Raw genomic sequence first — 13912 nt, 5'->3', positions numbered from 1 at the left:
GCAGCCCAGCTGACCACAGTGTTTAAGGACATCTTTAACTCCTCCCTGTCACAGTCCATGGTCCCCACCTGCTTAAAAAAAAACCCACTATTGTTCCACTCAACAAAAAGGCAAAAGTGACGTGCTAGAACGATTACCGCCCAGTAGCATTAACATCTGAGGTGATGAAATGCCTGGAGAAGCTGGTGTTGTCACACATCAACTCCTCCATCAAGGAGTCCCTGGACCCCTTGCAGTTCGCCTACCAGAACAACAGATCAGTTGATGATGCTGTCTCCCTGGCTCTACCTACTGTACAGCCTTGGAACACCTGGACACCAAGAACTTGTATGTGAGAATGCTGTTTGTGGACTACAGTTCAGCATTCAATTCCATCATACCCAGTCAACTGGTGACAAAGCTCAGGGGATTAGGTCTGTGCAACTCTGTCTGCAACTGGCTGCTTGACTTTCTAATCGAGAGATCACAGGTGGTGCTGATAGGTAATAAAACATCAACACCACTCACTCTGAGCACTGGAACCCCACAAGGCTGCTGTCTGAGTCCAAGGTTGTATTCCCTGTTCACTCATGACTGTACAGCAAGACATAGCAACAACCGTATCATTAAGTTTGCGGATGACACCACTATAATAGGCCTGATCAGCGATGATGACGAGTCCACTTACAGGGATGAAGTCGTACAGCTGCTTAAGTGGTGTCATAGCAATAACCTCGACTTGAACGTAAATAAAACAAAAGAGCTAATAGTGGACTTTCTGAGACAGAGGCCACACACTCACAGCCCACTCAGTATTGATGGAATGGAAGTGGAAACAGTCACCAGCTTTAGGTTTTTGGGAATCCACATTTCTAAAGATCTAACCTGGACTGTGAATACTGACTCTATCTTGAAGAAGGCTCAGCAGCGCCTTTATTTCTTGAGGTGCCTCAAGCGATGGGGGATGCCAGTACCTGTGTTGGTGATGTGTTGCACCATCGAGAGCATCCTCACCAACGGGTTCACCCATACGGCAACGGCAACACCTCTTCTTGAGAAAGAAAGGCACTGCAGAGAATGGTCAATATGACCCAGAAGATCATCGGCTGTAGTCTCACCGAGGTTAAACAGCTCTATGAGGACCGCTGCTGTGGTAGAATTCTGGCCATCATAGAGGACAGTCACCACCCCGGGCATGAGCTCTTCACCCCACTGCCCTCAGGCAAGAGATACAAAAGCATACGGACACTGAACACCAGATTCCTCAATAGCTTCTACCCACAAGCAGTGTGATTGGCGAACACATTTAGCCATGCCCCTCGGACCACACCTACACCATCTACCTCATTATGATTTCTCATTTATTGCACATCCCCAGTCATTGTTTACACGTCTGCATTGTTTACATTCAAACTGTTTACTTGTACATTGTCTGCTGTTTGTTTGTATATTGCCTTGATGTACTGTCTGCACTTTGTGTTTTTACACTTGTTTTAACAATCGAGAGACTTTCTGTAAGTAAGAATACCATTGTACCAGTACAATATACATGTTACATATGGCAATAAAGTTCAAGTTCAAGAAATATTGGTCATATCCTTGCCTTTGTCATGTTCCTAGTTGCCTGTGATTATTCATGTTTTTCTGGTGCGTCATGTTGTGTAGCCTGTTTACTTCCTGTGTCTGCTCTGCTCCTCGCTCAGCATTGAGGGTATGGTCGCTCCTGTCCGTGGCCTGAGGGCATAGGTTTCTATACCGACATCATATGACCCCCTGAGCCTGGGCTAACCTCCGTGTTGCCCCTTTTGCCGCTACACATAGGGTCTCTACTGCTCACCTAGTCATTCCACGGTATGCCCTTCCGACATCCGTGACAGCCTGGCCCTCACATGACTCAAACTGTCTTGATGTTTTTAACAGAAATCGTGGGTAGGCATTTGCAAGATGTCGCAGGAAGGCAGGTGCTAAAATTTCATTGCTATGAAAGAAGACTACATTGTTCCAAAACATGAGATTTGGATGTACTGTAACCTTTCGAAGATGCTGCTACTGACAACATCAGCATTAATTCCGTACAATACCAAGTTTCAAATTGTTATGCTTTTCTTTCTGAATTTCATATATTCTGTATGAAGGCATTTTTTAAGTAGAAGAGGCTCCCAGTTGACTAAACTTTTAATATATTCAAGAACAGGCCATCCTGTGCCAAAACGTACAGTATAATGAAATCAAAGCAAACCAATCAGTAACAGTGAAAACTGTTCAAGAAAGGGAGCAAGTAGGCATGTGAAATGGGCACCACAAAAAATACTAAAAATAAAAAAGTAAATCTGTGGGATATTACTAGTTGCATAGCTATAGTCTGGACAATCATACACTGCACATGTTACTCCTGTACCATGACAGCCTGAAGTCCAAAATATGAGTTACAAATGAGCAGAACCTGCACAGAGGGAGCTGGGAGCCAAAGTGAATAAAGGCAGCAGCTCCTCCTGCCTACAGGGAGTCAGACTAAATTACCTGCTTTAGCAGGCAGGGGCTCTCAGGGTCACTGTGAATATCACCCACTGGGGAAACACTGGTCACACAGCCCATTGATTAACACGCCAGAGACAAAACCTGAACACAGGCCTTGGGCTTCAGTGCAGTGTGAAGTTGTGACAGAGTAAACACGTCTCAACAAGAATACTGCTTAATATATGGACTGTCTCTACAACAAAAATGCTTAATGTCACAGGGAAAGCTGACTATTAATAGAATCAGGAAGGTAGAGGTTTTGTCGTATACTATCTCTGTGATTTTATTAGCCATCTATATAGGATTATTGGTACCAACAATGCCCTATTTCAATAGCATAGAAAAGGCCACAAGCTACACACAGCTTTCAGTTCTACCTCCAATGATGCTTCAAGTACAACTACTCGTCAGTTTACAGGCATAGTTGATTTATATACTTCACATTCATGGCTTTTGAAACAGAAATGTAATCCCTGGAGTGTTCTTCATACGCAGGTCACATTATTCTATGGAGAAGACCACTGATGCAGCTCCCTCATTTTCAAACACATCATGCTGCACATAACACAAGAAGGAGACAAACAGCTGTGAGGTGGATTGAGACTCCAAGTAACAATGCTAAGACCATGCTTCTCTACATACCCAGGACCATCCGGGGGGCTGACATGAGAAACAAACTGACCCAGATGCTGCAACATTTATGATTAGGGACCCAAATCTAAATATCAATCCAAGCGCAGTTCTTGCTGTGGTGCACATGCATCACAACAAACAGCTCCACTGGGCAATTCTCCCCATTGTAAATGTTACACAGCGTTTAGGAACTATTAAATAACTTATTTATTTATGTACATCGTTTGGGGAATAAGAGCTGTCTGACCTAATCACTCATCACTGATTAGATGAAGAGCATAATGTCTGTTTATGAAAAAAAAGTTACTTAAGATGCAGAATTTACAAATAACTGCACACACTTTGAAACAAAAAGATCTAATTAAAAAGTATTGTCAAATCAGTAGAAGAGGCAACCAAAAAGAACAGAAATGCATGTATATTAGTCTAAAAGTTACAGAATGGCAAAGAAGACATTCTGCAATTTCCTTTTTGACTAGAGTGAAAATATTTTATTCACAAAAAAAGAAAACTGTCATTTAAATGCTGATGACTTACATTCAGAGTTATTCATTTTTTTAACAATGGAGAATGATGTATTTACAAATTCCTTTTATTGTTTCATGTGATTTGTCCGAATGGTTCTTTTTTGGCTGATCTTGTCAGATGTCAGGAGCTATTGTAAGCAGGCTTGGGTCTGGTCGGTACTGGGATGGGAGGCCTCTAAGGAAAAAGCAGGTTGGTACTGTACTGTACGAGGTGATGGGGGACCAGCAGGTGAGACTTCTTCCTCTGGAACAGTTTTCAAACCCGGGACACTGTGCTGTAGGAGGGGCTGTCCTTCAGATGAGATATTAGATCAGATGTCTGACTCCTGAGGTATTAAAGATGACGAAGATGACACATGACACTGTTTATAAGAAGAGAGGTGTTAAGTCTGGTGTTCTGGCTAAAATCCACTCTGTGCCGGTACAGTATGGCCTAGCTAATGCTCCGCCTTAATTCAACTGGTAAAGCAGCTTATTTCACCTCTGTACCTGATCTGCAGGATGGTGGGGCTGGAGGTATTTAAGTGAGTGCTGGAGCTCAGTGGCGGATGAAGTGAGCCCTGTTCTATATGTAAATCATTTTGGGATCCTTTGGGATGAAAAGTGCTATATAAATGCGAGGAATTATTATTTCCTGACTGATAACTTCCCCAGACAAAATTAAGTTAACGTACATCTCTGTTGGTCTCGGACACTGCTCACAGTTATCCAGCAGTGGGAGGAATCCTAGTTTTCTTGTTTGTACCTTGTGGACATGGTCTTTTACACAACCCCTAGGACACCCACGTTTAACATACACAGTACGAAATGTCCCAGTAAAGCCTCCTTTCCTGATAAATTACTGGAGCACTTCCTATGAGTAAAGTATTTATTGATCCTCTCTGTGTGTAAAATCAATAAGAATTCAAAGGGAAACCATATATCAGTTCAAAGTACAGTGGATTTGAATTTTGAATACTTATAATTAAGTTATGTGCATTAAACTGAGTTAATTATTAATCAAGCTTTCATTATCCAAAATGTTGACATACTAGTCAATAGAATCTGCATTATAATTAATTTGTCAAAATATTCTCCGTTGTGTAACAGCACTACCCAAACAAAATCCCAGCACAGCAGCATTTTGGTGAGCAATATCAATTTTGTGTGACACATTAGCAAAGTGATAAGGGTTTTTTATCTTCTCTAATAAAACATACATAAATGTCTTCAAAGAAAACTGAATATGTTTTATGTGTAAATGAAAGACTTGTACTTTTAGTGAAATAGACTGAAATTCGTGTATCTCAGTAATGTAGACAAGCTGCAATATGTAGATCATGTTTTTAAATTTCATTCTGTACCTGGACATAAGAAATTCCTTCCTCTCTTTTAAACATGTTATCTATTATATTGAAGAGAAGATGTAGAATTTAAGTATTTTAAACTGAGGCACGTTTTCAACTTTTTAACTTTCAGGACCTGTGAAGGGCACTGCAGCAGTAGTCTTGATTTTTATCATTTGGACTTTCTAAGGACTGCGACCCTCACCAGGAAAAGCGGAGTGAAAATGGATTGATGGATGGACTTTTTTCAGGAGTCAGGATTCACAGCATGATCCTGTGGTGCTCAAGGTTAACTGTGGTGCCACCACAACCTTTCCGTCAACTGCTCATGCGATTCTGAGGACTTGGCAATAACTTGTTCCGCGTCACATGAAGCATAGAAAGAATACACTGGGTGATGCCTACAAAAGCAGGAGTCAAAGAAGGACCTCCTAACATAGAGGCAGTAGTTTAACTGAAGCACAGTGTCTACCGACTTTGGAGTGAAAAAAAACCATTAGGTTCTCATAATGTAAAAACAGGTTAAACATAAAAACATTGTTAGCAGATCTAAGGAACCCCATTATGAGAAGATCAATAACTAGGAGTAAATGAGAGGAAGGGCTTTAAGATTCATGTTTTACCTCGAACACTTAAATGTACCTCCAGACTTTCTGCTTAATTATAAAGATTGCAGATTGCACAAATTTAGAACGGCTTCAATGTTCTTCTAAATCTGATTAATCCCAGAGATTTGCACTCTAAAAAGGATGGGAAGCTTGACTGTACCCCGGACTCTCAGAACGACGCCTCTGGCAGAGTCTCTGATGCTGGAGTGGTCAAAGGGTAGGAGCCAGACAAAAGCTGATCCTCCAGGGATTTTGATTTTAGAACTAACACTAACACCAGTTCATAAAAAAAATATTTTTGTGATTCAGACAAAAAGAACTCCAGCAGACTGGGAAGACATCTTACTGTCTTTCCTATTACAATTTGATGATGATAGTGTTTTTTGTTTAATATAATTTCCAGTAAATGTCATAATGCACAGTGTACCCACTTGATCTCTAAGGTCTCACTGGCTTACCCTTCCAATATCAGGGAAAATACAGTGCTTAATGTTTTTATTAAATGTTTTTTTGTTCAAATTCACCATTTCTCATAATATTCCCCCCAAAATTATACTGCTGCAGAACCTATGAAAATGATCGTGAATTTATACAAACGATGGCCTATTTAGAAAATAATTTATCTCAAAGCCAGACATTATAATTATTATACACAGTGTGTGAGGATCAGACTAAGGTTATTGGCTTAACAAGAAAGCCAATGACTGCACTACCAAAAGGCCTGCTACCTGTATCAGTGGTCAACCATCAATTAAAATATGCAATTTCACTTTTGCATTCACATCCTCTTTTACAATCTTGAACCCTTGAAAGTGTCCAGCCTGAGAATTCAGATTCTGATGAAAAGTATTTAGGTTAAAAAGTACGAATGCATCTTTCCTGATTCTGCCAGATGGGACATCACACGCACGTGAACACAGTGTAACTCACAGTGTATATCCAGCCCAGTGAGATTTCAGGGTTCACACAGAAGTGATGACAAAAGGTTTTTTCACATGACAAAATGGTCCTGGCAGCTGTTGTAACGGTCAGCTATTCCCCTTTCTTAGCAAGCCAGCACTTCTCAAAGTCTGCCAGCTGTAATCTTCCCAGCCACTCTGCGCCAGCCCGAAGATGTCTTCAGATGTTTGTTCTCAACATCTGACAACTGTTGTTGCATCAACATACTGTAGTTAAAACATCAAGCCAAATCCAAACTGCAGGCACCTGCCAATCACAAATTACAGACCACATTGGATACTGATACTGAGCCATTGGGATGGGAAGAGCAGTCTTCATACAAATAAAAAGCTATCAGATTTGGGGTTTGTTACCCATGACTAAGAATGGGTTAGTTCTGTTTTTCTGGGCCAGGCTATGAACTGTTTTGACTCTTTTCACACCTAACTCAACGGGGCAAGCCTCCTAAACTGACTGAAGAGTCTATACACAGGTTTTATTACTTATTTATCATCACATGCTTCAAAATATTGTGTTAAAAAACAACAAACTTCTCTTTTTTTGTCAAAACAGATCCCATTTTCCGGCAGTACAGGCTGTACAGACAAACAGAAATGAATTACAATGATGTTCAACCAGGACCTGGAAAACAAATCATTAGACCTTTCACTTGTGCCAGGTATTTGGTAAATATTAGTTTACACAGCTGTAAATACCAAAAGTCTCCTGTAACAAAAATATCTTTAACTCCCTCCAGGTGCAAGCTCTATAGAACAGCACACTGTGTTACAGAACCACTATTGTTCTCATTCTGCTCAGCAGGGAGAACACATCCCCTTTAACAAACCAATAATCACAGGCTTATGCAGGGGGGATGAAAACAATAATATATTTATATCAAATAGGTCGTAAGCTACTATTATTTTTTGAAAATACAGTTTGATTTTGGTCAGAGATCAAATAGAATTTTTCAAGAGATCTAAATGTATAGTATTATTTCATTTGTAAACATGGGTATAGTGTACTGTACATCTTCCACAGCTTCTTAATGACATGCAATTAATCATCAGCAGAGGCCCTCACTACAATTTTAATGATGCATTTAACACACTGCCAATGTATTCCATCTTAACAGAAATGCAATTTCTTGAAAACCAAGTTTTATTGAAGTTTTTTTAAGTGCTTATAAATAAATTGTATTATTATAATTGTTATTCTCTAAATTAAAGTATTAACGCCACCTATACCAAATACATATATATTCCTAATGTGACATCTTATCCCATGTGCAAAGCTTCATACACTGAGTGGTTTCTCAAAGAGACATGCAAGGAATGATGCCCAACAGCCCCAAGCCACTAACCTGTATGTATACGTAAGACAACAAGATGTGTCAGGCAAGGACCCATCAGGGATTTTACACTTTTTAACATTCTGAATAAACATACATGTTGTCTCTTGCTAGAAATGAGCAAACACACATTACAACATGACAGAATGGTGATGCACTTTAAAAAAAGTCAGCTTGCAATAGAATGAGCTGGCCTATTTAACAAGCCTTCAATGAGCTTTGACAGGACAGTAATTTCGTTAGTATCCACATAAACAGCTTTACCATTGTTAAACAGGGAGTTTAACAGCATGAGTAGAAAAGATATCCTATGGAGTTACTTAATAATCATGTAGGAGCTCTTTAAACTAGGCTGAACCACTGAATAAAACACTGTGTCTATATCATACCCCACACTGATATGCATGAAAACTTTGCATGGCGTAGCTCGCTGAGTTTTTTCAGTGGTCAGCATTTATCTGAACTAAAATCCCAGATTATCCTTGGGAGTTAAATTGCTTGCTTTTGAGATGTCCCATTGCTCTGATGAATAGCATTAATTTAACCCATTGTCTTGTTTAATTCTTCTTCAATGAACATTCTCTTATTTTTACAACTGCATTTAAGCTGCGTTTTACAGTATGGAAATTAAAAGCCTACAGCACATTAACAAGTAACATATGTGAAAGCTGCTGGGGTAATTTCCAGTAAAAAGCCTTAATTGACCTAACCAAATACCAGGCCACCTATTCAGAATGCTTTACCAAAAGAATTAGACTTACAGTATGTGAAAAACTATACAGGTAATACAGTTCATTAATGGACCATTGAACATGATGAAGCCAAAAAAACTATTTCTGTAAAAACAGGTAAATACATGCCTTGGATAACGAGAGGAAGTCATTAGAACTCTGAAACTAGGCATTGTCTGTGCGAATTCCTCCAACGTACACAAGCAAAAGTATCCAGATTTTGAACACAGGTATGTTACAGGAAAAATAAACACTCAAGATCCTGTAAGGACAAATCCCATATAAAACCGTATCTGCCTCCAATAATTAAAAAAAAGAAACTTGGCTGTCCATCACTTGATGAATAAAGGCTCCACACTTAACAGTGTGTGGTTTTTTAAATTCTCGTAGAGCCGGAGGACATTCTGAGGAAACCACTGCTGAACAGGGTGCTTTATCTGCTGACTTTTCCCCCAACCTTAACCCTTTTGTTCCACCCTTCCCCCTACAGACTGCACACACACCATCAGTCACACTCAGCCAAATAAGGTGTCATCGCTGTCTTGCCTTCCAGTCAGCTCTGGAGCCTGACAAACCCTTCCTGTAACACAGACATTGGAATGTTAACTTCAGGGGCCCAGGTGCTGGCGAGCAAATAACCTTTGAACAGACCCTGGCTGCACAGCACAGCAGCGCAGCCACTCCTAAAAACGTTCATTAAACCAGAGGTGGTTCTGCCCTAATTGAGTTCTTAAGGCTTCCACAGCTAGAAGTAAGCATTTCTCTTTCTTGAGTCCGGGAGTGCTCTAGATAAAAACGCTCTCGTTCCCTACCTGGTGCTGAGGCTCATTGCCAGAAACATTGGTAGATAACTTGGAGCACTAATGGCGTACCTTTCAAGAGATGCATACTGATTGGGAAACCACGACAACGATATAAAAATGTAACCTGACCCCCGAGCTCCTTCAATGTTTAAGTCTCTTTTTTGATGGAAGTTAAAAATGTCCTAACAAACAGAAATGTGTGTGTGTTTTTTTACAAGTGTTACCTCTAGCTAGGTCAAGATAATGATTAAGCCCTTTTCATTACAGAATATTTCCAGGCTGCCCCTGCACAAAAGACAAAGGGCCTAATTTTCCCTGTGGGCAAACTGTGTGGAAACTACCCATCTAAGTCATTTACTGTAGAGTGGGCAGAGAGCCTACAGCTTGCCCACACTGAAAACAAGAACCAATGTGTATGGGAGAAATATACTTCTTGCTGGATGTCTGAAAAAAGTTGTGTGTAGGAGAACAAGCTTGCATCACGCTTCCAGTGATTGTGATTTTCAAAGTGAGGTCTTATAGGATAAGCAAGCCTTTCAAGCGAGTAAAATCCAGGCAGTTTCTAGACACTGTCAGCAGAGAAGGATTTACACATGCTAGAAATGTCAGTCTTCAATGAGGCTGTGCAGACATCCTTAATGTTTTAAGACGACTTTCATGTTCCACAGACCCCCACCACTGCAGACATATCCTTGCTCTGCTTCTTCTCAAGGAACTGCAAGCTAGTCTGTTTTGTATTCAGTGCGTCTGCATTGAAAACTTTAAAACACAATCTTTAGCTCTGTTATACCTGTGTGCTCCTTAGTCTGTTTAAAAGGTTAAATATAAACACTTTATAGATGGTGCGTTTCATAACTTCCCCTTTTAACTAGGTTAAGCATCCCAAATTACACCTTCACCACCACAGTTTTACAGAAATGTAAGGCAAAAATGCAGCAGTTTTATCCTTTCCACTAACAGAGTCAAGCACAACCTCACACACAATCCCTTTAGGGACGAGTAATAGGTTTATCCCATGCTGAAAAGAGAAGAGAGAAAACACAACGTTTTGGCCTTTAAACACAACCTACACAAGTGGGAAAACAACTGTTCTATGATCAAAAGAAACATTCAAGAAAGAGGCTAGTGTTTATTAATGGAACTAATCAGGCTCCCAGACATTTCTTAACTGCTTATGTTAATCAGAAGTAATGTATTACTGATCGTTTGAAGTAATACATGAAACAAAGTACAGTTTGCCTCTCCTTCATCATGCTAATAAATAACTACTTGAGTCTGCCGTGCTGCCGGGTACTGACACCACTAACATCACAATGGGAAACGTATGTTTGAGAAACTACACTCATTTCAGCTAAGATCCAGTAAACCGATATACAAAAGGCCAAGATTGCTTCTCAGCTGAGTCTCACCTACTGTAATATTAAAAAAAAAATCCAATATCTAGTGCATTCTTATCTTCAGTGCATTCTTGTCCATGGTTCTTTGTTAGTTGTAACTGCCATCACCTTAAAATAAATTCAGATTTCCAGTCATACACACAAGAAACAGTACATTGTGTTTTAAATAGTGATGTTGCTCATTTAAAATAACTGCTGATTGAGGATCCTTCTTCAGAACCAGATGTTTAGCATGATTCCATTTTAAAATGGAATTTAAGACCTGCTGTGATGAGACATCTGGTTTTCAGAAGGGACGTCTTGTAATAAACTGATTTACTGGAGGGTGGGACTGTGGCATAGGCAGGTAAAGTTGCCCAAGGTCAGAAAATGGATATCAAAGTTAAAAAGTTAGCTGTGACTGAATATTAGGATGTCTTGGCATTTTATTAACCCTAAGTTGGGGCCAGTGGAAAAAAAAAACTTTCTTATTTGAATTGGTCAGAAATGCAAAAAAAAAAGAGAAAAACATCAATATTGATTGATCATTTGTATATTACAATGAGAAAGAGAAACAAAATAAGTGCAACTGTTTAAAACATACAAGCTATACTTTAAAAGGCATTCTCATTCAAACTAATTTCCCCAGTGTTTTCTACAGGCAGAGCTCAACAAGACTGACAAAGCATGTTGTTAATTTAGAAAGCTTATAACATCTCTCATCTGTGAAAGCTGTGGCCATACCCAACTTTCACAAATTTAGGCAGAAGGAGTCATTTAAGACTTGGCTGTAAACCTGAAACCTTACACTTGCATTCTGTGCTAGCATTTCTTAAGTTACCTGTTTAATGCTATAGGAAGCCTCGTTACTTTTCATAACCATGAGTTACGCAAAAACAATTAATTGGCTATTTTAAAACTGCAGCACCTCTGCGATTAATGCAATTCCACTGAAGAAACATAATGTTCGAGGAAAGTACCTAATCAGCCACATCATCTATCTAACCCCATAAAAATCTAACCCCAGTTTAATCCACCCCTCACTGTGAGGGGATTCAGAAAACAATGTGTCCTGTAGGCTCATGTGATTTGCAGTCACGAAGTGCCTTGCAGTGCTGTGGACAAAATAGGAAACATAACTGCTGGGATGCTCTGATTTCACAGCACAATTTGGGGTTAAAATGGAGAAAACAGTCCTGCTGCACTGAACATCACTGCCAACAAAAAAAAAAACTAGGGAGCCAGGTACAGACACACAGAGGTTGACAACCGTATCACAGTGATTGCAAACACAAACATGAGAATGAACTTCAGGGCACTGCAATTTGGGCACCACAAACTGCTCTGGGAACCATTTTTCACACAGAACAGACAAGTGTAACTCAGACTGGCCCCAGGACTTTTCAATGCACTGCTGTACTCCACAGTACAGTATGTTCACCACTCCTGTAACCTCTCAGCACTTGAGGGAATCCTACCTTTTGGGTGACTGATTCTCCTGTGAGAAGCCACATCTTCCATCTGCACCTGCTGTTGCGGCTTGTTCTTAACCAGGTTCCCCTCACTGCCAGCTCGCAGCAGCTTTTCACCTAAGCTGATTGTTTTGGATCGGCTGTTGAAATGTTCCTTCCTGGCCGATGGGAGCTTAGACATGGCACCGGCTGATGAGGGTCTTGCTAAACGCGAAGGCTTGGACATCTTGCCTTGTTGAGAGTCCGGATTTACTTCCAGCCCTTCTGTATCTCCTCCCGTCCAGTCCTCTTCGGTTGTGTCGTGCTGTAATAATCCCTACTCTCTGGGTCCCGTTTTGGAAAGTTGACGATGGGGATGGAGGTGAGGGGGGAGCTGGTTGTTTGCTTTGGAAGGTGCGCTCCTGCAGCTGGATTAACGTGCCCTGCCGTTGGAGCTCATCTCCCCTTCAAAACAAAAAAGGCACTGTGTGGTCGGCAGACAGTTATCAGACCTGTGGAATGTGAGGATGTTGCTGGGATAAAAGCAGATGAATAATCTGCCCCTGTGTCAGTGAATCCTGCCTTTTTCTCCCTCTCTCTCTCTGGCTCACTCCCTATCTCACGGCACACTGAAGAACAGATGCTCTGTCAGTGGCTGTTAAAACCCTCTAGCAAGCACAGACTAGACACAGGGCAGAACTACAGCCGAGCAAAACATTCCAGCAGAGCCCGCCTCCTCAGGTATACCAGCAGGAAGCCAATCCAGATGTGAGCTTTTTTCTCGCAAGCCAGCCTGTTATTATTACAGCTTCACCACCCGGCCAGAGGATTTACGCCAGCTTGTATCACTTTTTCCCCCCTTTGCTTTGTGGACTCTGCATATAAACTCCAAAAATAGGTGAATTGTTTGTGAGCAGGAGCTCCAGGATACACAGTTGTACGCCGTGAAAAGTAGTTAAGAAAAATTAATTAAAAGAAAAGAGTGGGGTTATCCTTCAGCCACTGCATGCAGTTGTGCCTCACTTCTGTGCAACATAAAGCTAATGAGACATAAAGATGTTCAGTCATGTGTGCTGCTCTGATAGGCTGGTGCAGTAAGACTTGCCTGTAGTGTGCAGAAAAAACACTTCAGCAGTGGATTATTCTGGTGCTGGAATGCTGAGGCACTGAGTTACATCTTAAACAAACTCATCTGTAAATCACTATTTGTATGGAGATTTAACTGAAAATACAACATTTTTATTATTGCATTTGTAAGTAAAAACAATAATACTTCATTGTTACTATAAACAATACTATTCACAGTGTTGTGCCTCAGAGAAGAAATTGAACCTATTTTTCTGAACGGCATTGTGAATGTATAGAGCTTGAAGTCTAAAAAGAAAAACATTAGCAATGTAAAATCTTTTTTTTTCAGACTCAGTTTGGGGAATCAGATCTTTTGACACCTACAGACATGCTCCTTAACTACATACTGCATGACGTTTCGATGTGTCAAGCATGACTGTCCACAGTTTCAGATGCTGTTATCAAGCAACTGAGACCCCCAGGTAACCCACATCAAAGTGGATGATTAAGAGCTGAGACTCCTCACCCAGGACCATTTTATCAGAGGAAAGAATCTTTATCAACACTTCCAAAAGGCTCGTCAAACTGTGAAAACAGTCACTGG

At 40.5% G+C, this 13912-nt stretch overlaps 1 protein-coding gene across 3 annotated transcripts in view; it reads right to left on the bottom strand.

Annotated features, from left to right (window-relative positions):
- Window positions 1–13912, bottom strand: part of LOC148831729 (sickle tail protein homolog) — a 279568-nt gene that overhangs the window by 173704 nt on the left and 91952 nt on the right. For 2 of the 3 annotated variants that reach the window (XM_088918248.1, XM_088918249.1), the window contains exon 1: window positions 12268–12869. The exons of the other annotated variant lie outside the window; for it this stretch is intronic. In XM_088918248.1, coding sequence (XP_088774374.1) covers window positions 12268–12487 — 220 coding nt within the window. In that variant the 5' untranslated portion in view covers window positions 12488–12869. Of the gene's footprint in view, window positions 1–12267; window positions 12870–13912 lie in introns of those variants that run through there. 3 annotated transcript variants of the gene reach the window in all.

Source organism: Atractosteus spatula, chromosome 6 (assembly GCF_055471065.1).
Source record: "Atractosteus spatula isolate fAtrSpa1 chromosome 6, fAtrSpa1.hap1, whole genome shotgun sequence".
NCBI classification, from domain to species: Eukaryota; Metazoa; Chordata; class Actinopteri; order Semionotiformes; family Lepisosteidae; genus Atractosteus; species Atractosteus spatula.
Note: the sequence above shows the minus strand (reverse complement) of the source record. Positions and strands in the feature narration are given on the sequence as shown.